The 21077-nt window shown below is 45.5% G+C and overlaps 1 protein-coding gene across 5 annotated transcripts in view; it reads left to right on the forward strand.

Annotated features, from left to right (window-relative positions):
• Positions 1-21077, forward strand: part of sdk2b (sidekick cell adhesion molecule 2b) — a 276603-nt gene extending 255526 nt beyond the window's left edge. Inside the window, exons 37-45 of one of the 5 annotated variants that reach the window (XM_084341902.1) lie at positions 477-614; positions 979-1188; positions 1280-1405; positions 2794-2958; positions 3057-3197; positions 5590-5749; positions 12447-12576; positions 18143-18199; positions 18781-21077. In XM_084341902.1, coding sequence (XP_084198028.1) covers positions 477-614; positions 979-1188; positions 1280-1405; positions 2794-2958; positions 3057-3197; positions 5590-5749; positions 12447-12576; positions 18143-18199; positions 18781-19203 — 1550 coding nt within the window. In that variant the 3' untranslated portion in view covers positions 19204-21077. The remainder of the gene's footprint in view (positions 1-476; positions 615-978; positions 1189-1279; positions 1406-2793; positions 2959-3056; positions 3198-5589; positions 5750-12446; positions 12577-18142; positions 18200-18780) is intronic. The other 4 variants (XM_084341903.1, XM_084341899.1, XM_084341900.1 and 1 more) reach the window with 4 other exon arrangements.

The following is a 21077-nucleotide window of genomic DNA, read 5'->3' on the forward strand; positions in this document are numbered from 1 at the left end:
AGAGCCTTCACTCCCTCACTGCTCCTCCTGAGGTTTCTTTCACACTTGTTAAAAGGACTTTCTGGGGGGAGTGAAGGGCGGAGGGTGCTGTATGCTGAGCTATGCTGTGCCCCTTGAGGCAAATTGTGATTTATGATATTGGGCTGCGTGAATAGTAACTGAACTGCAGTTTCCAGAACTGTAGTGAGAAAAGTTACAGCAGTTTAGTTGCTGATTGTTTCCGAACACAAAGAAAACCTATAAATAAAAGATGTCAAAGATGTCAGCTGTGCCTGCAGGAGGTCGCCTCAGCAGGTTAACCCTATTTAATAATGATGGTTATGATATATATTATACATAAAGTGTTAGTTTTCATGTCCTCCCACACAACCTCTGCACGCATTTGTCAGTGGAAAGCCTCAGACACCCCTCATGCTCACATAGTTTATTGACAATTTCCCATCCGTCTTCTGACCTTTGACCTCTGTGTCCTCCAGCTCCCAGCGCTCCCAGTTTCATCCACTTCAGCGAGCTGACCACCACCTCTGTCAACGTGTCCTGGGGCGAGCCCACCTTCCCTAATGGCATAATTGAGGGCTACCGTCTGGTGTATGAACCCTGCACGCCGGTGGATGGTAAAGCTCTCATTCTTACTCGTTCACATTTATTATCTGCTATAAAATGGCTGCTGGCTTCTCTAAAAAAGCTTCATGCACACGACAAGATCTGTTAGGATTACCAACTAAAACCTGTTTATTATTTGACTTTTGTTTTAGATTAATAAATCTTGTGGTGTGCATTTTTCCCGGGCTATAAGCTAACCATCACCTTGACTATAACAGCTTCTTTTACACATCTTCAGTACCAAGATGTGAAACATATTTCCCTCTACTAATTCCATTTCTGCTTGTATATGTGTGTGTGTGTGTGTGTCTTGAGTGTGCTCCCTCACTGCCTGGCCTGTGAAAGACCTGCTCTAAATGTGGTTTGTTTGTCTAGAGTCCTCAGTGGCCTGTGCCGACTGTCTTCACTCCCCCTCCCCCCCAGGCGTCAGTAAGACAGTGACGGTGGATGTGAAGGGGAGCGGCCCCCTCTGGCTGAAGCTCAAAGACCTGGCCGAGGGCATCACCTACAACTTCCGCATCCGGGCCAAGACCTTCATCTACGGGCCCGAGGTGGAGGCCAACATCACCACCGGCCCCGGAGATGGTAACGGCTGTGATGTGTGTGTTATGAAAATGTTTCTGAGTTTTCATTTTAAATGCTTTGTTTCAACACTTTGTTGTTATCCTCTCCCCAGGAGCCCCAGGACCCCCTGGAGAGCCCTTTATCACACGCTACGGTTCGGCCCTGACCATCCACTGGACCAGCGGGGACCCGGGGCGCGCTCCCATCACGCGCTACGTGATCGAGGCCAGACCGTCAGGTGTGTGCCCCAGCCCCGTCCGGATGGTCTCCACATTAGTCGTGAAGTTGTAAAGCTCGCCTTATGTTAGCTCCCCTGATAGTTTGCTAAAGGAAAGTGGTGTAAAGTGTCAACATCTGCCGCCCCGGTGTCTGTGTCACTGCTATTTTAATGGGTTATTGATCCTGGCGCTGCAGTTGAGACAATTGGTATCAGGTTGCAGGTGTGATTGACAGGCCCTGGCAGGGTTGAGGTGGTGATGGATGGGAGGCGACTCACAGGGAGGCATGTGGGTAAAAAACTGAGCGGGGTGCTTACTGCTGGATTTGGATGATTAGTGGTACTGACTCTGTTTACCTGCACGCTAATATTCCACAAGACCGGTACCCTCAACAGCTGAAGTCGGCCTGTAAAGAGCCCCTGACAACTTCTGTAGTCTCATTTAGCCACGTATTAGCAACCGCCTTTTAAATCCCAAATTTGATATGGGTCATGCAAACAGCATATTCAGTTGTAATATTCCAAATGAGGCCTTGTTATTGTTGCATTGAGCCAGTTAGGAAATATGCGATATGTCGATATTATTCAGGTTTTAGGGTTAGGGTTAGACATGTATACAGATCATTCAGAGTCTGCCTCCCAATTGAGGGTTTTAACGCGGCATTTGGACAATCAAGGCGTTGAACAACCCTTAAAACTTTTAAGATCTCCTGCCACTGTGTTTCTGTCGGTCTCGAAAGCTACAGCGCCTAACGTAGGCTGATCGAGGGATATTTTTATTCTGATTGGGAGATTACTCACACTTATTCGTGGTCCTATGATTATATTCTGGTCCACTGCTGGTGATGATATTATGTCCAGGGGGCTGATACCCTCACAAATCTCCCCTCCCCCCGTTCTCTTATTCATAGCCAGATCTCTCTGCAGTATCATATAACATGATGAGTTGTCTTTTTGACTTTGACTCAAGTTACATCAGCTTTTCTAACTTTTGCACAAAGTTCAGAAACATGACCGATGAACCCTGCTGAGGCTTGTTTACGTGCGCGGACCCCATCAGAAGAGTCAAACTTTGCATTGATGTTTACAAGCAGCGCTGTGTGTAATAAACGCTCTCTGGCAGGATTTTCCAAAGCGAACAGCGAGCCGTATAATATAATATTGCTTCATTTTGAAATACGGCTGCGTCACAATTTATGATGTAGATTTAGTCGCTGTAAATTTTACGGCAGCGGTGAAACTGATGGATTGTGTAATATTTGTAGGAATTATGAATTACTCTGAGAGCTGCCAGCCGGACCGCAGCCGCATATCACACAAACAAACAAACGACCTGTTTGCAAAGATGTTTAACAAGGTCACCCTGACCCCCACGCTCCAAAAAATTACAACTCAAACTTTTATTACAGATGAGGGATTGTGGGATATCCTAATCAAGGACATCCCCAAGGAAGTGACATCACACACGTTCAACATGGACATCCTGAAGCAAGGGGTCAGTTACGACTTCAGGGTGATCGGAGTGAACGACTACGGCTACGGCACCCCGAGCCCAAACTCTCCTTCTATATCTGGTGAGCTTTCGTGTGTTTGTTGAAGTAGAGTCATTCAGCCATCACAGAAACTTTTTTTTAACATCCGTGAATTCTCAATTTTCCGTTTTTCCGTCCAGCCCAAAAAGTGGCGCCTTTCTACGAGGAGTGGTGGTTCCTGGTCGTGGTGGCTCTGGTCGGGCTCATCTTCATCCTGCTGCTGGTCTTCATCCTCATTATCAGAGGACAGAGCAAGAAGTACGCCAAGAAGTCGGAGTCAGGTGAGTGCACACCATTGCCCAGTTAAATGGAGCGTTAATTATAAAATGTACTCTGCCCCCCGCCGGTGGCTTCGAGGGTAAAGAATCTGATGACTTGACTTTTCCTTATAAAATAGTAACACCTAATGAGTGGAGGATTTAATGATTTCTGGTTTATTCACATACCGAGCGGTGAACTTGGAGTTAACTTTTTTGAGAGAGTGGTGAAATCAGATTTTGAATGAATCGGATAATTGACTGAGTTGCAGGGGGAACAAAAAGGCAGAGAGGCAGGGACGCCGGAGTAGGGGGCATACTTGTTCATTCATTGCAGCCCTGACATCAGCGGGTATTTCCCTCAGCTCAGCACTTCTGCCATGGCTGTTTAGCTGCCAGGCAGGGGAGGGGAGGGGGGGTCCCTGCGGGTCACTGCCCATCTCTCTGACTGACAGAGGAAAAACAAGAGGCTCCTTCTCACTCCAACACAAAGACGCTCTCAAAGCCTCCATATCCCCCTCTAGGAATCTGGCCCCGGCCACTGGACCTACCCAGCGTATTTTTCTTCTTTTTCTGAGTGTTTGCGTAACCACCAATTGACCTCGAGTAGCCCCGGAGCAGCCGCGGAGGTCCCGGCCCTCGCTTGCGGTTCCCCCCATAAGTCTTAGGTTGACTTAAAGTGTTTTTAACCTGTAACGTGGGCAAGCAGCAGCCCCGCCGATCATTAATCTACCGTACAGCAGCATGGCGGGTCCGTCACTCTCAGTTTACAGTGTGAGCTGGTTGATTGATCACGAGGGACAGTTGGGAGTTCGGGAGGCTAAATAGTTGTGTTATTGCCTAGTCATGTGTGATCCACACAGTGTTTACACACAGAGGCACCCTCATTTATCATATACTGAAGTATGTTGTACATGCGTGTCTATGAGTTCGCTTGTACTCGTGAATTTGTGAAGCTCCCTTCTTTGTCAGTAAACGGAGGTTATAAGAAACAAATCTGTGCACGTAACACTTGAGACTTGAGTCAGACTTAAAGGAGTAGTTCGTCTTTTTTTTGGGAAATGGGCTTATTCGCTTTCCTGCTGAGAGTTGGATAAGAAGATCAGAAGACTTTTCATATCTGTCAGTTCAGTGTAATTCTGCAGCTAGCAGCCTGTTAGCTGCAAAACAGGGGGAAACGAAATCCGCCTGCAAGCACCTCTAAAACTCACTAAATCCTCTTTCACACAGGAGGAAAAAACCCTCTAACATCTGGCTTTTGTCTTCAGTTGGACAGGTTTGCAATTTGTATTCAGTCCCAGGTCCAGTGACTCTGCAGTAGTCAACAAATATTTATAGACTTCAGCTCCGATCGGCGGCGATAGAAACGTGGAACTTGGGTATACACTCCAATTTTCGGCCCCTTTTATGGCGCAACGCTGTGATGTGCATTGATGTTAAGGAAGCTGGCAGGTGTCTGGACTCCTGCGTCCTTGTTTTCCAGTGCGTGACATTGAATGTGACACACCAGGAAAAAAACTTTAAAGTAAACTTGTCTAGTGGCAAAGGGAAAAGGAGTAAATTGCCTATTTTTTTGAAGATTTACCCACATTTTGGGGCGAGAAAACAGCATATACAAGCACTTTTAGTGTAAAACTCATACAGTAAACACTCCAGGCTAGCTGTTCCCCCTGTTTCAAGTCTCAATACTAAGCTAAGCTAATTAATTGCTGGCTCCAGCTGCATAAGTTTTGTGGTATCGATCTTTTCAAATGATTAAATATCACTTTAAGTCACAAACCTGAGAACTTGAGACTTTACTTGGACTTGATTTACTTCTGAATTTAAAGGTGCAATGTGTTAGAATTGGCCACCTGTCGAGTTCATACTCAAAACCAGGGGCCAGCATAACTGCTGTCAACTGTAGCTGCCGTTAGCTAGTTAGCTCAGTTAGCCTTGCTGCTAGCAGCCTGGACGAGGAGCTCAGGAACCAGGGGAGTGTTGGTGTTTACACTGGTTGCACAGGAGCTTTGGGCTGGGACAGGCTAGCTGCTTAGCATGCTAACTTCAGGAGATATGATATTTCTGCACATCCTGAAGTCAAAGCTTTCAAGTTAAAATGTTCACGTGCCATGAAGTTTTATTGGTCAGCAATTTAAGAGCTGGAAGACGTGTTGGACATGTGACTTCCTCATGACGAGTTGGACTCCCAGGGGCTTGGGACGTGTCCCAGAAGACATAACAACATCTCTACTATTCACTCATTCATCATTTCTCTTAATCTGGTTCATCGATGCATGTTTTTTATTTTTAACAACATTACTATTTAATATCGTTTGTCTACTTTCCATTCTTTATACCCTCATTTTGTTCACTCACTCTCTCGCTGATCAAGTCACTGATCCTGATGCTGTCCGTCTGGCCTGTGGTCACACAGTGTCTCTGTACGTGTGTCCAGGTAACAACTCCAACTGCAACGCCCTGACCCACGGAGACATGGTGAGCCTGGACGAGGGCCGCTTCCCGGCTCTGGAGCTCAACAACCGACGGCTGTCCGTGAAAAACTCCTTCTGCCGGAAGAACGGCGTCTACACCAGGTCAGTGATCCACTCAGCTTTTAAACCAACAGTGTTAAAGTGCGGATGATTTTTCTAAACTAGGAGCTTAATTTAATGTCATAAACTGAATAAGCATTATGGTGAAATAATTGGGTTATCCATGGAAACATAAACTCATGCCTGAAAACGTTTTCGGGGAAAAAAACAACCACTCAACCTCCCGATGACTTGGACTGAAACGCACCCGTTCTGCTATTTAAAAGCTGCATATGAACTGACTCACTGGTTTCTCTTTTAATGAGCTTCTGTATTTCACCGAGTTCTGGCTGTAAGACGTGCAGCGTGCAGAGACCATGACCTTGTTTAAAGCCAATCACTCTGACTGGCACCTGCGCTAAGAACACTGCAGGGAGTTAGAAGTCCGACTCCGGATCCGACTGTACACTTTGCATTAGATCATTAGTACCTGTAAGAGGTGGATTAAGAGGCAGCTGCAGTCGTGCCGAGTGTAGTTGAAAGGTTTTCATGGCAGTTTGTCAGCGGTGACTGTATTCCATAAGGATATTATAGCATTCTGAAGGAGACAGGTGCACTCTGAGAGGAATTAGCCTCCTCCATGTGTGCAGTCTGCACGGCCATATGGTGAGGAAAGTACATTGTTTTGCGTATGAGAATGTGTGATGCGTTTTTTTTGTGCGTTTGTATGTGTGCATGTGAGCGTGGCCTCGAGGACAGATCAAAGCAGGTCCGGGTCTTTGAGGCGCTTCCAGGCAGCTTCCTATTATGTCTCCTGCTCAAAGGTGGGGGTGGCGGGGGGGAGGCTGCGAGTGGAAGAATGCACAGATGCACTCTCAGAATCAGCCCGTCTTTGAACTCAGCCCGTAGCGGAGGAGCCCAAATCCCAACACCTGAGCCTCCGATTATAGATTAATGCCGCATCTTGATCTCCGGGCTCAGAATACCAAAGACGGGATGAAGTCCTCTGTCTGGTAGCAGGATCAGAAATCAAACACGTTCGTAATCCCACTGTGTTCACTCTAATTCAGAAGCGGTGTCAGGCAGCCCGATGCCATTTACGCTTGATTTTTAGATGGAGATTTTCTTCTGTTTGTCCAGAGTTTGACGACAGGGGCCGATGTGCATGACGGTAAATTCAATCAGCATCACTGGGAAGTCAATGAAGTTCACTTCTGGTGACTGACAACTTAATCCGTGGCTACTTACATTATCAATATGCCTTTTTAGCAGTGCAAGGAGGTTAAAATTAATGCAGAGATGCTTTTAACAATAACTGTTTCCATATATTTATTTTTCATGCACATTTTGAAGTTTCATATCAGAAAAGATTTTTGGAAACAGAATAATTTAAACACCTTTTTCCAAAGTAGAATGGCACTCAGTAGAGCGCATACCTCCGGCAAGGCCTTAGCAGTCCTCTTTTGTGCTCAGCCACCTAAATACGCCATATTTTTTTCATCAAGCTCCATGCATTATTCCCTGAGAAATTAACAAATATGTTGAAAGACATCCTTTCTGGCAATGGTAAGGAAAGTGAGAACAACTTCCCGGATCCGCCCCTTTATCCGGATCCACACCAGAAGTTAATGGGGTCCGTTCTGGACTGAGACCTGTCCCTCATCCGAGTTTCGTGGAAATCTGCACGGTGGTTTTTGTTCCATCCTGCTCACAAACCAACAAACACGAACACTCTGCATTCATTCCCGGGTCAAATGATGCTGCTGTTACGGGTTTTCATCGACTCCGACTCCGATCGGCTGTGATGGAAACTTGACACCTGGGTGGACACGCTAATGCTCAACCCCTTTTTCTGGCGCCATGTCATGATGCAAAATACTTTTCCATGCATCGTCTTTCGAGCAACGTTTAAACATTTCAGTGGGACTGAATTTAAAGGAGAGACTTGAGTCGGTGGCCTCCATGTCAGTGCCCAATCAGCGCCGGCTGCCCGATTGGTGCTTCACATGTGCGCCTCTTTCCTTTCGCTCCTTCTATCATCAGCTCTTGAAAAAAACCGAAACACATCTGATTAAATTATCAGTTCCACAGCATGTAAACTCAAAACCCCAAATGTGTTTCAGAGGTTGAGGTTCAACATCCAGAAAATCTTTCGTTTTACCGCTGCCACGATGAAGAGGGAGGATTAACAGCATCGCTCCTGTGTGGCTTTGTATCAGCCTCTTTCTGTAGTTTGAAACCTCCTTTGACACGCTGGTTTGAGGTTGGAGGAGGTCCTGGTGAAGTAATTCAGTGTAGATTAACATGGTTTTAAACACTCTTGAGTGACAAAGCTCTTGAACACTTCAGACATGTTAATGAGTCCCCACAGGCGATTGTAGCAGGAGGAGATCCTGATAATGAGCAAAGACTGGGGGCAGATTTGAGTCCGCCCCCCCGGTACTCATTTCTTCCCCCGATGTACTACTGACTGAATTTTTGCTGCGAGACGATTAAGTGGACCCTTCTCTATCAGAGCGAGAGAGCTGATAAATAATTTACGCCTCACTCGACAGTGTGTGAGAGTCAAGGAGAAGAGGTGAAAGTGGGCCGAGCTTCTCAGTGTTTTTAAACAGGCAGTTTATCATAATGTCCCAGTGGGCTCCTCTCAGTAGCATTTCTTCACATTGGCCTCAGCTTCTTTGTCTCGCTCTGCTATACGGGGGCTCTCTGCGAGGACTGCTGAGGAATGCAAGTTGGTAAAGGTTACGCTGGAGAGTCCTCTGGGAATAAAGTGCAGATAGAAATCCGGAGCTCTGATCAAGACTTTGCTGCAAAGTTTTCTGCATCTGAGAAAAAACGCGTCTCTGGGGGGACTGTTAGTTGGCCTGTTATTGAAAGAAGTCGTGTCACATTTACATTTATGTAAAGCGTTGTTAGATGTTGAGTTATTGGAGGGGATATTGGATAATGCGAGCCGGAGCTGGCTCATTATACATTTTCATCTTACTACAAAGACGACCCGGCACCCACGAGTTCAAAGTCTGCAAACATGTTTAACCATTTATCAATGAATCAGTTGAAAGATAGAAAATGACTCGACAGCTATTGAAAATGCTGAACCGGTATATGCTGCATGTACTTCACAATCACGTTTACTGCATCGGTAACCCAGAATGCATCATGTTTTAACAGTTGTAGTAATTATAATCACAATACAAAAATAACTGTAATGGAGTAGAGCAAGAAAAGTATAGATGTCCTTAATACAGTGAAGTCTCGTAAGCGTTTACATTAATACATCTGGAAAAGACGTATATATGTATGTATGTATGTATATACATTAAAGGACAAGTTCACCCAAATCAATCATCGTCTATGGATCCTCATGCTAAAGGAAAGTCAGGTGTTGTTGCAACAACACCAGACGGGCACTTTGTTCTAAAACTCAAAAGAACAAGTAAAAGAAAGTATAAAATGGCTCCATACAGCTCCGCCAGCATAACCTGGATCCTAACCGGAGATCCTGAGACCTCTGATTGATTTGAAAAGACGTCTTTTACACCCTTTTCTGAGCCGAAATCTTCCCTGTAGCTTCCGAGCTAAATGTGCACACCCTGTCTGCAGGTGGTGCCCGAGCTCGACCATGTAAATAACGTATTTTCAAATAAATTTCCTCCTGTCCATCCTGGGCGTTTCTGGAGACTTGGATTACACTGGCTAAGCTGTGAGGAGCCATTTCAAGTCCCTACTGTATGTACTTCAGTTGTTTAGGAGAATACTGCATCGTGTTTTGCCGTGAAGCTCCAGAAATGTTTGGTGGACTCCAATACTTCACATGACTCTCCTTCAGCGTGAGACTATGAGTAGATTATGATCATTTTTGGTTGAACTTATCCTTTAATGCATATAACCCCTCTCTGCATGCAACACATCGACCTCGGCTCAGGCAGTACAGCTCGCCCATCTCGTTTCATAAGTGATGCTTTTAATCTGCTGCAGAGTTTTTTAAAAGGTGATTTAGTAAAAATCCATCGTACTATTAAACGTAATGAGATAATATTCTCCTTTTCCTTTTGTTTCTTTGCCAACATTTGTTCTTTCTCGCTGCAGTTATGTCAAACATTAGATTTTACATCACATCATTGTAAATTAAATATGTTTTGAAGTTTTAATTGAGCAATTTGGTTTTGTATCTTCTGGCATTTTAAAGAATAAATGATCAATCTGTTGAGTGGAGATGGAGTGGAGATTGTTTTAAATGATTATTAATATTTAAAGCAGCTCTGATGTGTTTGATACGACTGTTGTTGCGTGAAGCTCAGAGTATTCACAACTCTGCTATCACAGACAGATCAAATCTGTCTAACGTGACCTGCAGCTCTCGTCACAGCTGTCCATTCATCAGGAATCATTATCAGAAAGTTGTCTGCACAGACGGAGACACTTCAGAAAAGTGTTGAACATCCTGTCAGCACATAACACAAAGCTATCACGCAGATTAGAAAACCCTGTAGATTGTATAAGTAGCTCTCCATCGTACACGTCTCGATCCTCCACTCAAGTTAAGTGAATTAATCTTGTTTAATATAACTCATCGAGGGTAATTGAATTACAGCTCGTTGTGTGATTTCCCTGTGGAGTTTTTTTTCCATTCACGCACTCGGAGCACCCCTCTCTTGTGAGAGCTGCTGGATCGCACCCACAACATTTTTGAAATGCTTTCAAAGTATATTTATTTGGAAAAATGCTAATGTGGTTTTTTTTTTGACGTGTAAAAAGCGGCCGTGTGTGTGCGCCGCTGCAGCAGCTCCGCTGGCGGCCGACACTATGTCCTGGAAAGTCAACAGGAGTCAGTATGTCCCGGTAGTCTCAGCCAAACCAGCACCAATCAGCAGAAACAGATGGGTGTTTGTTCAGCAGGACCGGGGGACAGTGGAAAATACGGAGGAGCTTCGGCACCGAGAGCTTTTTTTTTTCCCTCTCGTATTTACTTAAAGAACCCCTGACTGGAGCGCACCATTTTAGGAAATGTTTTTCCAGTATTTCATCTTTCTCTGCCCTCGTTTTTCCTCATTCCTTCCTCCTTTCAGCTTCTTCAGTTCACTCAACACCGCCTCGACCCGCTTCACACTCCCCTGAAGGATCCCTCCTTTTTGCTCAGTCGCATCACTCACACTCTTTAAACTCACATCTGACTGTCATATTTGATCGCCGCCGCACGCCGCTGACAGTCTAATCCGTGGCATCGTTCATGTAGAGCTCAGATAACATTTGCCGGAGCAAAAGCCCGAGGCTGCCGTTTATTTGATGACCCCTCGAGCGCTGCGAGAGTTCAGTTTATAATTTAGTCACAAGGGCCCGGTGGTTTGACATTCCTCAGCCCACAGTGAGGACTGAATCAGGGGGAATTATTCAGTCCAGGAGAGACTGGCTGTAGGCAGCTATCTCATGAGTGTCCCATGACTCTCATCAAGCTGCACTCCCACGCACACAGACAGACAGACAGCGATACATGTGAACTTGAAAGGAAGCGCTTACTGAAGTGTCTGATATTAGAAGGAAGGAGGCACTGCATGGCTTCATCTGCTTGTTATTAGAAACTGTTTTAATATGATTCCTAAAAAAATAATTTTATTTTTGAATGCATTATGGCCTTTCGAGGATATGACCCACTAAAGAAACTGCTGAGATCTGGCACATCAGGCACTGAGGCTTCATGAGATGACAAAATACAGTCGTGGAAGTCAGGTTTGAGTAACAGATCTGTGAAGTTGAAGCCTTCTAACATGTCAAAACACAGCAATCAGTAGAAATAAGACACAGAATATAACATCTGGAACTATTTTTTCTTTCGCTGCAACAATAGAAAAGCAAACAGTAAGACAGAGCCTGAGTCAGACTTTGTTTCCTGCCACACCGGTTCCATTCAAGTGATGCGGGCGCTGCATTTTCTCATGCACAGCCAACGTATCTATCTATCTACAGTCGGTCTGGATGTGGCCTCAAACTAGATTCAAACTGAGGATGATGTGTCCTCGACCACTAGGCCACAGGGACGCTCCAGAAGCAGTTTAACTGAAATATCTGGTCAGCTTTGTTTACAGTAGAGAAGAGTACAGCTCCCCCGAGGGGCAGCAGAAGTCAATGGTTGTCACTGTTAAATACAACAATGAATCCATAAAACAATCTATGAAATGTATTCATACATACACAAGCAGACACTTAAGTACTTCTGTAGGTTCGCACCAAATCCATCAGACAGAGAAAAAGCCAATATCTGATGGATTCAAAGACCTCACGTATCTTTTTGTGCCACTTTCATGAATGCAAATGAAACCGACTGACTGGAGGTGCTGGCCGTCCGACAAAATGACCCGAGCTTCCCGTGTGGTTCTGACTTTTTTCGGAGGTAAACGTGGGGGGTCAGCTCTCCGGATAATACCTGTAATAATCCTCGCCAAGGACGACTGTGTGCCGGCAATTACCATAAGAACGTTAGGTCAAAGCTGAGCAAGGAAGTCAGTCTGCAAACTGTGCTGGACTTTGATTTTACAGTTTGTTTCTTCTTCCATGCAAGTTTGTTTGAAATCTGTCTGATCGTCTGACTTCATGATTTCTACCAGAGCTCAAACTACGAAAAACAAAATAATCATTTAAATGTCGCACTGATTTCAAAAGGTTATCCTGAAATGCCAAAATAATCAAAGGTTCAGTGAAATTCTTTGGGTTAACGACAACATGCAGCTGGATCATTCAGAACTGTTCTGCTTTTCCCCAGATCTCCTCCCAGACCCAGTCCAGGCAGTCTTCACTATTCAGACGAGGACGTCAGCACAAAGTACAACGACCTGATCCCCGCAGAGAGCAGCAGCCTGACTGAGAAACCCTCCGAAATCTCAGACTCACAGGTGCAGTAGCTACTCTTGTTTTTGAACACTGTATCTTGTCTGGTCTCTGTACGTCTGTCTGCATAAAGTGTGTCTCTGTTATACGTCTGTACCGTGTACGTGTGCTCACTGTCACCTCCTTGAATTCGTCAGGAATTCAGCTTCGCTTTGTCGGCTGTTCAGTGTTTTGTGTCGGCTCATGGTGTCCTTTCCTCTGTCGTTCACCTGAATGCATTCAGCCTGCGGAGGTCATGTGATACGGCTATAATGCACAAGGAGAGATGAGAGATTAATGACTCCGCTCGCTGACGGCAAAGCAGTTTTCTCGACCGGGCGGTGACCTGTGGAGAATGTCACTCCGCCAACATCCACCTGCGATCCAGGCCGCTGCACTCAGCCGCAGCACTTATGTAACACGGCGAGGACAGATGCTCTTTGCGAGATGTATTTTAGTTGCCGCTTATGTATTGCATCTCGCCGTTACAGAATGGAAGCCTATCAAGCTTTCCTACTAAATTTTTAGTTTGTCTAGACAAAGTCAATAAAAATAATTGAACTCCCTCACGCTGCTCTCCGTCTGTGGTGGAGCCGATCCTCATTAGTGTTGTAAGTAGTCTAAAATCAAACCTCTGAATCTGTGCTGGATTTTTAAAGTCTCGCTGCTCCAGCCGGGCAGCCTATCAAACTTTCTACTGAATGTTCGATTAATGAGGACGGAGTCGATGAATATCGTCTCCTTGGCTCTTCCCCTCTGGTCAAGCCTTGGCCATAACATTGTAAGTAGTCTAAAAATCATATTTTTTTGAATCCCTGTTACATCTCTAAAGTCCTCTAAGCAGACGCTATCAGCTGATGTCTGGTGTTTTCTGTGTGCCGAGCCAAACTGCTTTTGCCCAGTAAGCGAGTCCAATTGATAAATTGTGACTTCCTCTCCGTCTCCCTCCATCTTTCCATTGATCAGTCTTGCATGCCGCCCACCCTCGCGTCTCTCATTTCCTGACTTTTGTCCTGAGTTTTCCTTCATTCACCCTTGTTCTTTTTATCCGTCTGGTTCTCCCTCTGTGTCTGATATGTGTATATATATATATATATATACTGTATATATATATATATGTGTGTGTGTGTGTGTGTGTGTGTGTGTGTGTGTGTTGTTTCTGTTTTTGTTTATGTCCCCCTCCTGCTCTGGCGCTCTGTGGTTTGGATGAACCATCTTGCGGTTTTGCAGTCTGGTTTTGATCCTAGATGAAAGCGTCGGGGGGGAAGTGGTCCTGAATTCCCCGTGCTTTCAGGCTTCCTTCGGTGCTTCCTTTCATCTAGGAATTCTTTACTCTAGGCATTTCCCAAATTATCTTGGAACATCTCTCAGCTAGATTCGGTCCCTCGTGTGAATACCGCAGCCAGAAATCTCTCCCCACCTGGCCTTATCGGGACCTAAGTCCTGTTTGCAGATCAAATGAAAATCTCCCTACAATGAATCACTACGGACAGGAGCTTTCGCAGCACGATAACATCCCCTCAAATGAATCATTTCGTCATTTCATCACCTGCCCGACATATCTACCGCTCGCACTTGCGTATTGTCAAACATGGCCCCTAATGCAGCAGCCGCCCCCCCCCCCCGGCCTGGGATGACGACGCCTGCCTCCTGCCCGTTCGAGGACTTGATGTCGGCTTTGATGGGCTGAAACACACAGAGACCTGCCTGTTACCCCCAGGGCTCCTCGGCCATGCCCCTGACAGGCCACCATATCAGCACCCAATGGTGCTTTCGGAGAAATTCAGGAATGCTCTTTGAAGTTTTATTGAGCGGATAACTCTGAGCTATCGGTATGACATTGTGCTGTCTGTCCTCTTTAATCCCCGGGGGACTGCACCAGCAGGTATAAGTTGACTATTGTACTCCTCCTCAAGAGGGGGATTTGGAGGAAGCTAACATTGACTTGGCGAGGCAACAAGGCCACCATTACTGCTCGCCCGCCTCCGCAGGGAGGGCCCTATTGACTTGAGTATAGACTTTCTCATTTTCCCAAAGTTGTCTCTGTGGCACCACCTTTGTGTGTCATTTAAGACCGAAACCAGTCGAAGCCAGACGATCTCATCTCTGAGTCAGAGATGGATTGCAGATTACGCTCTCTGCAGAGCTGCATTCCCCGGTTAGAGGTATGAAAACGTCTTGCTTTCTCTTACATGCTCTCTCTCTCTCTCTTTCTTTCTTTCTTTCTTTTGCTTTCTGTCTCTGTCTGTCACTTCCTTTCTCCACCCTCCTCCTCCCCCGTCGCTCTGCTCACTGCAGCTTTTGATTTTGGCCGGGGCTCAAGTGAGAAAACTCTCTGTAATGTTTGGGATCGTCTCTAGTGACAACGAGTCGCTATGATGTCACAAACCCCCGGATAAAAGGAAAGTCGTGACCGCAAATGCATTTTTATTTTATTAAAAAATGATTTGAGGCATCTGTACGTGACAGAGGACGGTGGAGAGAGACAGAAAAAGTGAGCGAGGGAGAAATTAGCCCTCATGGAGTCTCCAAAAGTCCAGACGGGTGACAAATTAAAGAAGTATGGAAACACAATGAAAGCACATGCTTCCATTACTCTGTCCACCAGGCTGGGACGGCACTAATGCCCAAGAAAATCCCAAATCCCTCGATTATATTTGTTTTGATGAAGCAATGTACATTATAGCAGCGAGAGGGGGATTGGATCCGCGGAGGAGACTTATCCCCGCCTTGATGACAAAATACAACTTGACTTTGATGCAGCACGCTTTCAGTGTGCGGCCAAAACCATATCTTCCAATTCCTGTTTGCTTCCTCCCTAATCTTTTTTTCTTCCTGCACAGAAATCGCTCCACATTCTCCTGTGAATGTCTCTGGACTTTTTAATCCCCCTCTAGCCCCGCATACACTGTCATTGTCTTTGTCTCGGGGGACCCCTGCTGTGTTCACTTCATCAATGAGAGTGACACAGACATCCCCCTTCCCCCTCCTCTCTGCAATAATCCATAACTAGAGGACAAAAGGCTAACCCACTCGGTGGTATTGGGGTATGCATCAATTTTAGGTGGGGGGATGGGGGCCATGCCTGCCCTGGAGATTATTGTTTCAGTCTCATGCCGTTATATAACCCACAGGAGAGTGAAATTCACAGTTATTTACGAAGCATTTTCAAAACTTGAAAGGATACTCAAAGACAACAAGCCAGGACAGCTGCAACCTGTTCGACCGGCCGCCGTCTGGCAGGTGATGCAGGAGTATCTGCTGCCGTACCACCAGACTGCAGAGCAGCGGGAAGACTCCTCAGCTCATCCTACACACCCCATCTGAAATAAATACTTTTTCATTTGTCTTATTTATTTTTTAATCATTTATATGTTTTTTTTTTACATGTAGCATCAAGGTGACTTCAACCATTTCAGCTGCACAGTCCTGGTTGGATAATAATAATTAAAGTGCTCTAGAAGCAAGAAGTTTGGGTTAAACACAGACAGCACAACATATGTCCAGTTTTACCCCCTCCAGTCTGAGGTCAAAGGTCGAAGCTCGAGATTGTCTGAACAGCTGCCTTATTTGACCAATTTATTTCCCACAAAGCGTAATTTCGTCCTTAAATGCACATCAGTTATCATATTTCTTTGTTTCCCCCTCTCCCACATTGTTCTTCTTCCCACAGTTGTACGAACGCGAGGCAACTTTATCATGCTGATGATAAAAATTATGATTATTATGCTGATGATAAAATAAACTGCTGTCAAGAGGTTTCACCAGTTAATTGGATAGATTTCTTAATCTCTTTCTCTGCCTAATTTAACATCATAATGATGAAGAAATGTTTAATAATAGTCACCGGCAGGCTGCTGTGTGTCTGTCTTACACATATCCTCGCATAAATAAAGGTGGTGGTTTCCCCTCGAGGGCTGAGGTGCAATGCTGCATTTCATGCCTTAAGTCTCTTTCTTTCACAGCATTCAGCTCCGGTAATTAGCTTGTAATGAGTTGAAGTAAAGGAGCTGTTTCACGGGCCGCGCCGCCCCAGAGGCAAATTGTCAAGCAACTCCACCATAGTAGGTTCCTCATTCGGATCCTTGAGTTATCTCTGTTAAAGACTGGCGATGAACCAAAAAAGCAAAAAAGGAGAGCAGATTGGAGAGGTGTACGCTCGTATGAAGAACATCTCAAAAGTCAGAACATCTGCTGCGCACACTTCACGGGCCGAGCCGGAGCGGGCAGGACTAGAACGCAAATTCCCCGTGTCAACACTTGGTCTGCACTCGCTCTCTCACAACTGTGGCTGCGTTTCATCTCTCGCTGCGGTGTTAATTCTTTTGGAGTGAGGTAATACCACTCGAAGCTGCTCAGCGTGTCTTGTTGGTCCACTGTGAATGGATCTTATTATTGTGTTGTTGTGTTGCTAAACACACTGGCACGACTGGAATGCTTTTCAACACTGGTCGGGCCTCAAGTGTTTGCAAACGGGTGACAATATTAATAACGGACAACAAACGGTCCGCGGCCACCGATGCCTGTCACACCCCTCAAGAATACACAAGATAATAAAAGAAGAAGTATGATCGCGGTGGTCGACTTCTGAATGTTGAGCCAAGCCGTGCTGTGCACAACGTCTGCCTTTGGTTCATTTGTGGAAAGTGAGAGTCGGGGAGGAGGGGATCGCTTTCCTTTGTTCAGAACCAAAGAGGTTAAAAAAAAAAAAAGCGGGAACTTTTCTTATTTAAGTCAACACAAGCATTGTCTGTTTGGACATTTATAAACTCTGCTGACAGCTACAAAGAAGAAAAGCCTTTATATAGGGGAGGCAGAGGGAAATCTGAGCCTGCTGCCATATGTATCACATATGTGCTGTGCTGAGCTCTGGAGTTTGCCCTTCGAGTGCGTGCCAGCAGCCGTGTTTCTGTGCGAGGAGATGGATCATGATAATATGAGAGGTGATCGAGCAAAAGAGCCTTGAAACACTCACAATCATCAGCTCCATCTCTGAAAAGGAAAGGTCTTTGTTGCTTTGCTTTGCACCTAATGCTCTTTGGGAAATTATCCAGTGACAATTCTGGCAAAGTCCACTCAGCATTCGTTCCCCGTGGGCCAGGTGATTAATCACAGGCTGGCCGGCCAATTGGCATCTTGCTTCTCGTGGCAATTAGTTGACCATGAGCGATCCCCCACCGAGCGCTCGATGATCACATTGCTTTTTCGTTCGACACAAGGAATGGTACTTGACACGAATACAATAGCTGGGTTTCTAGCCCGGTCTGCGGCGAGGTGGAGGGTCAGTGACAAGAATGTGGCGAGGATTATCGTCATTTCTTTTACACACGGCGGCTTGATTGGAATTCAAACTCACTTAACGAAGGGAGGAAAAAGCACTTCCTCACATCTTTTACTATGTTTTAAGATGCACTGCACAGCCTATGTTGCTTTTTTTTTTTTTTTTAGCTTTTCAGACCACTCACACAGAATGTCACAAAGGATCTGTACATGAATAACATATCTATGCTATTTCCATCGTCATAACTGGGCCATTTTAATCATTCTGTTATGGTGATGCACTGTAAAACCCATTGTTTTGTTCACCCATAGGAGGCGCTGGTGTTTTCATATGGGACAGGTGGCCTACATACACTTCCACTGCATTTGGTGAGGTTCCTGTGGCTGCCTGCTTTGAATGTTTTGTAGCCTGATAGGTGACTGGTTCCTATTGCTAGTCCCCATCCAATCTTCTCCCTCAGAATCCCATCATAGGTTTTTTTATGTGGTATACTGTGCTACACAACACCAAACCCCGTCTTTGCTGGCGTGGTACAAAGACCCTGAACACATAGTCTGACCCAGTGACTGATTGGTTTAAGTTCCTGAAGATAAATTGACCTTCGCCCATCTTGTGTTGATGGTCCGTTTACAAATGCACGCTTCAGTAACAAGTCATCCTTCCGTGATTATGCTTTGACCATCATTGGTGTCCATTTGTTCTTGTGCCGTGTCGTAAATGTAAGTGTGTGTGTATGTATGTGTGTGTGTGCGTGTGTGTGTGCATGTGTGTGTCGTTTAGACGGGGATGATTGTGAATTGATGACTTTGCTCAGAATAATTCAATAACTTCATGTTCATTTACATTTATAGCCTCAGCATCTCTAACTGCTCCCCATGGAAACACTGCAGACGCACCCCATGCTGACTCCATAAATCAACGTCTCCTCTTTATTTTCTTTGCTTCACAGGGCAGCGACAGCGAGTACGAGGTGGACCCCAACCGACAGAAGACCCACTCCTTCGTCAACCACTACATCAGCGACCCAACTTACTACAACTCCTGGCGGCGCCAGCAGAAAGGCATATCCCGTGCACAGGCCTACAGCTACACCGAGTCCGAGTCGGGCGACCCGGAGCACTGCGCCCCGCCGCCGCTGCCTCCTCTACCTCCACTGCCACCGCAGCTCAGTTCGCCCAGCCCCCAGCCTCAGCAAGCCCAGGGTCAACCCCAGGGTCAGGGCAGCCTGTTCAGGCCCAAAGGTAGCCGGACTCCCACCCCCTCCCAGCAGAGCTCCAACCCCCCCAGCCAGCACAGCACCCTCTACAGGCCCCCCAGCAGCCTAGCCCCCGGCTCGAGGGCCCCAATCGCTGGCTTCTCCTCCTTTGTGTGAAAATTCTGAAAAGGACATCGAAAAATTTGTGGAAATATCTACCCAACGTGTGTTGAAGGAGAACATAGCAACGCGCAGTCAGCTCAATCAAGTCATTCACGCCTTTCTCTCTTTTCTTTTCATTAGTTTTTATTTTTTACGTGTCGTCTGTAGTCAGCCTGGATACATGTGGAACAAGTCTATGAGAGTGTTTTGAGCACTTTGTATTGTTTAATGTGTGGAAGTGTGCTTTGATTTCTCTCACCAGTTGATACGATACTCACCGATTCACTTTTATTTTTGCTATTTGAACTTTTTTGCATGACTTTTATTTTCCTCCCCTTTTTATGTCACTTTTCTTTGAACACATTCAAATCCTCTTTGATTCTGTACAGGTCACAAGAATCTTTGAAAAACAAACACATATAAATATATATATACGTACATATATATATATATATATATATATAGTAGATGTACTGAGAACACAAAATCAATTCAATGCAGATTCTGCATTGATGGAGACTGAAACAACAATATGAGGGAGCCATATTGTGGAAGCGAACGGACAAAGTTTGGACCGGATGAACTGGATGTAAAAACAAAAAAAAAAAGGAGGACATAAAAGACAGATGTGGATGTGGAATTCATGCCAAATCGAACAAATTTTAATGTGTTGGCCGGGAGAGTTTTTAAACGGACATTGGCGAAACAATCATGTGTTTCCATGGAAACAGCTCTCCGGCCTATAGCACACGAACACATGGAAAAAGTCGGACAACATTTGGGCCGCGCGGGTCGGATGTCACTGACTGCGCCGTGCCTGAAGGATCCTGCAGATATAAAATGAAATGAGTGTATATCTGTTCAAGTGAAAGTGTTGAAGTCTTTCTGCGAGTGTGTTTAACGTGGATCAAAGATGCCTTGATAGAGAAAAACACTTATTTATGATATCTGGCACCAATTGTTACCGGACTGCTCACGGTGCCCTTCGACTGTGGCGTCGTTAGCGGCTCGCCTCGCACTACGAGAGCCTCCTTTTAATTCCTGACGGACGTGGGCTGTGTGTAAAATTTGCATCACACGACCCACGTTTTTTTTCTTTTTCACCCTTTGGCTGGCTCACATATGCACACATCAGTCTCATTCTGAATATATGTCTACTGAAATGCTTTGAAAAATCCAATGTAAGAGTGTCAAACTGAGGCAGTCTGGGGACATTCACATGTGGGCACAGCTGCTGGTTCTGCTAAAAATGTTAACAGTGTGATTTTGATAAGAAACAAAGAGGGTTTTTTTTCCTCCTCTTTCCGGCCCCGCTGGTGTAAATCTTCTCTGTCACTGAACACTGTCACGGGGCAGCGCTGGGCCTGCGCCAAGAGATGATGTCATTAAATTGCCTCACCTCTTTCCCCTTTTGTGTAATCAACCACTCTGTACTATTACAGGTGTGACTGTACTGTCCCAAATGCTAACGTGTGTGTGCGCGTGTGTGTGTGTGGTTGCAGGTGTACGTGTGATGACACTCGTCGTGCGTTAAGCTTTACAGATCATTCACTGTGTGTCTGGTTATAAAGAGATTGTCCTGCAGCAACTTGTAAACCTGCCTGGAGTAACGCCACAGAATGGCCGGTACCGTCCGTCCGGGCCCGCCTGCCAGGCGCACTCATAACGCTATAGTGAAGACTCAGTGGTGTGTTCCTAGTTTCCATAGTTCCAAAAAAAAAAAAAAAGGATAAAAAATGTCATCTACTTTTACTTTTTTTTCCTCTCTCTCTCTCTCTCTCTCTCTCCGTGGGGTGATTTCATTGTACGCAACAAAAAGCTTATCATGCAGAATCTGAATGAATATATGATCACAGTACATTTCTGAAATAAATTATTTTTGAATGTTA

This window comes from Pagrus pagrus, assembly GCF_965226575.1.
Source record: "Pagrus pagrus genome assembly, chromosome: 21".
NCBI classification, from domain to species: domain Eukaryota; kingdom Metazoa; phylum Chordata; class Actinopteri; order Spariformes; family Sparidae; genus Pagrus; species Pagrus pagrus.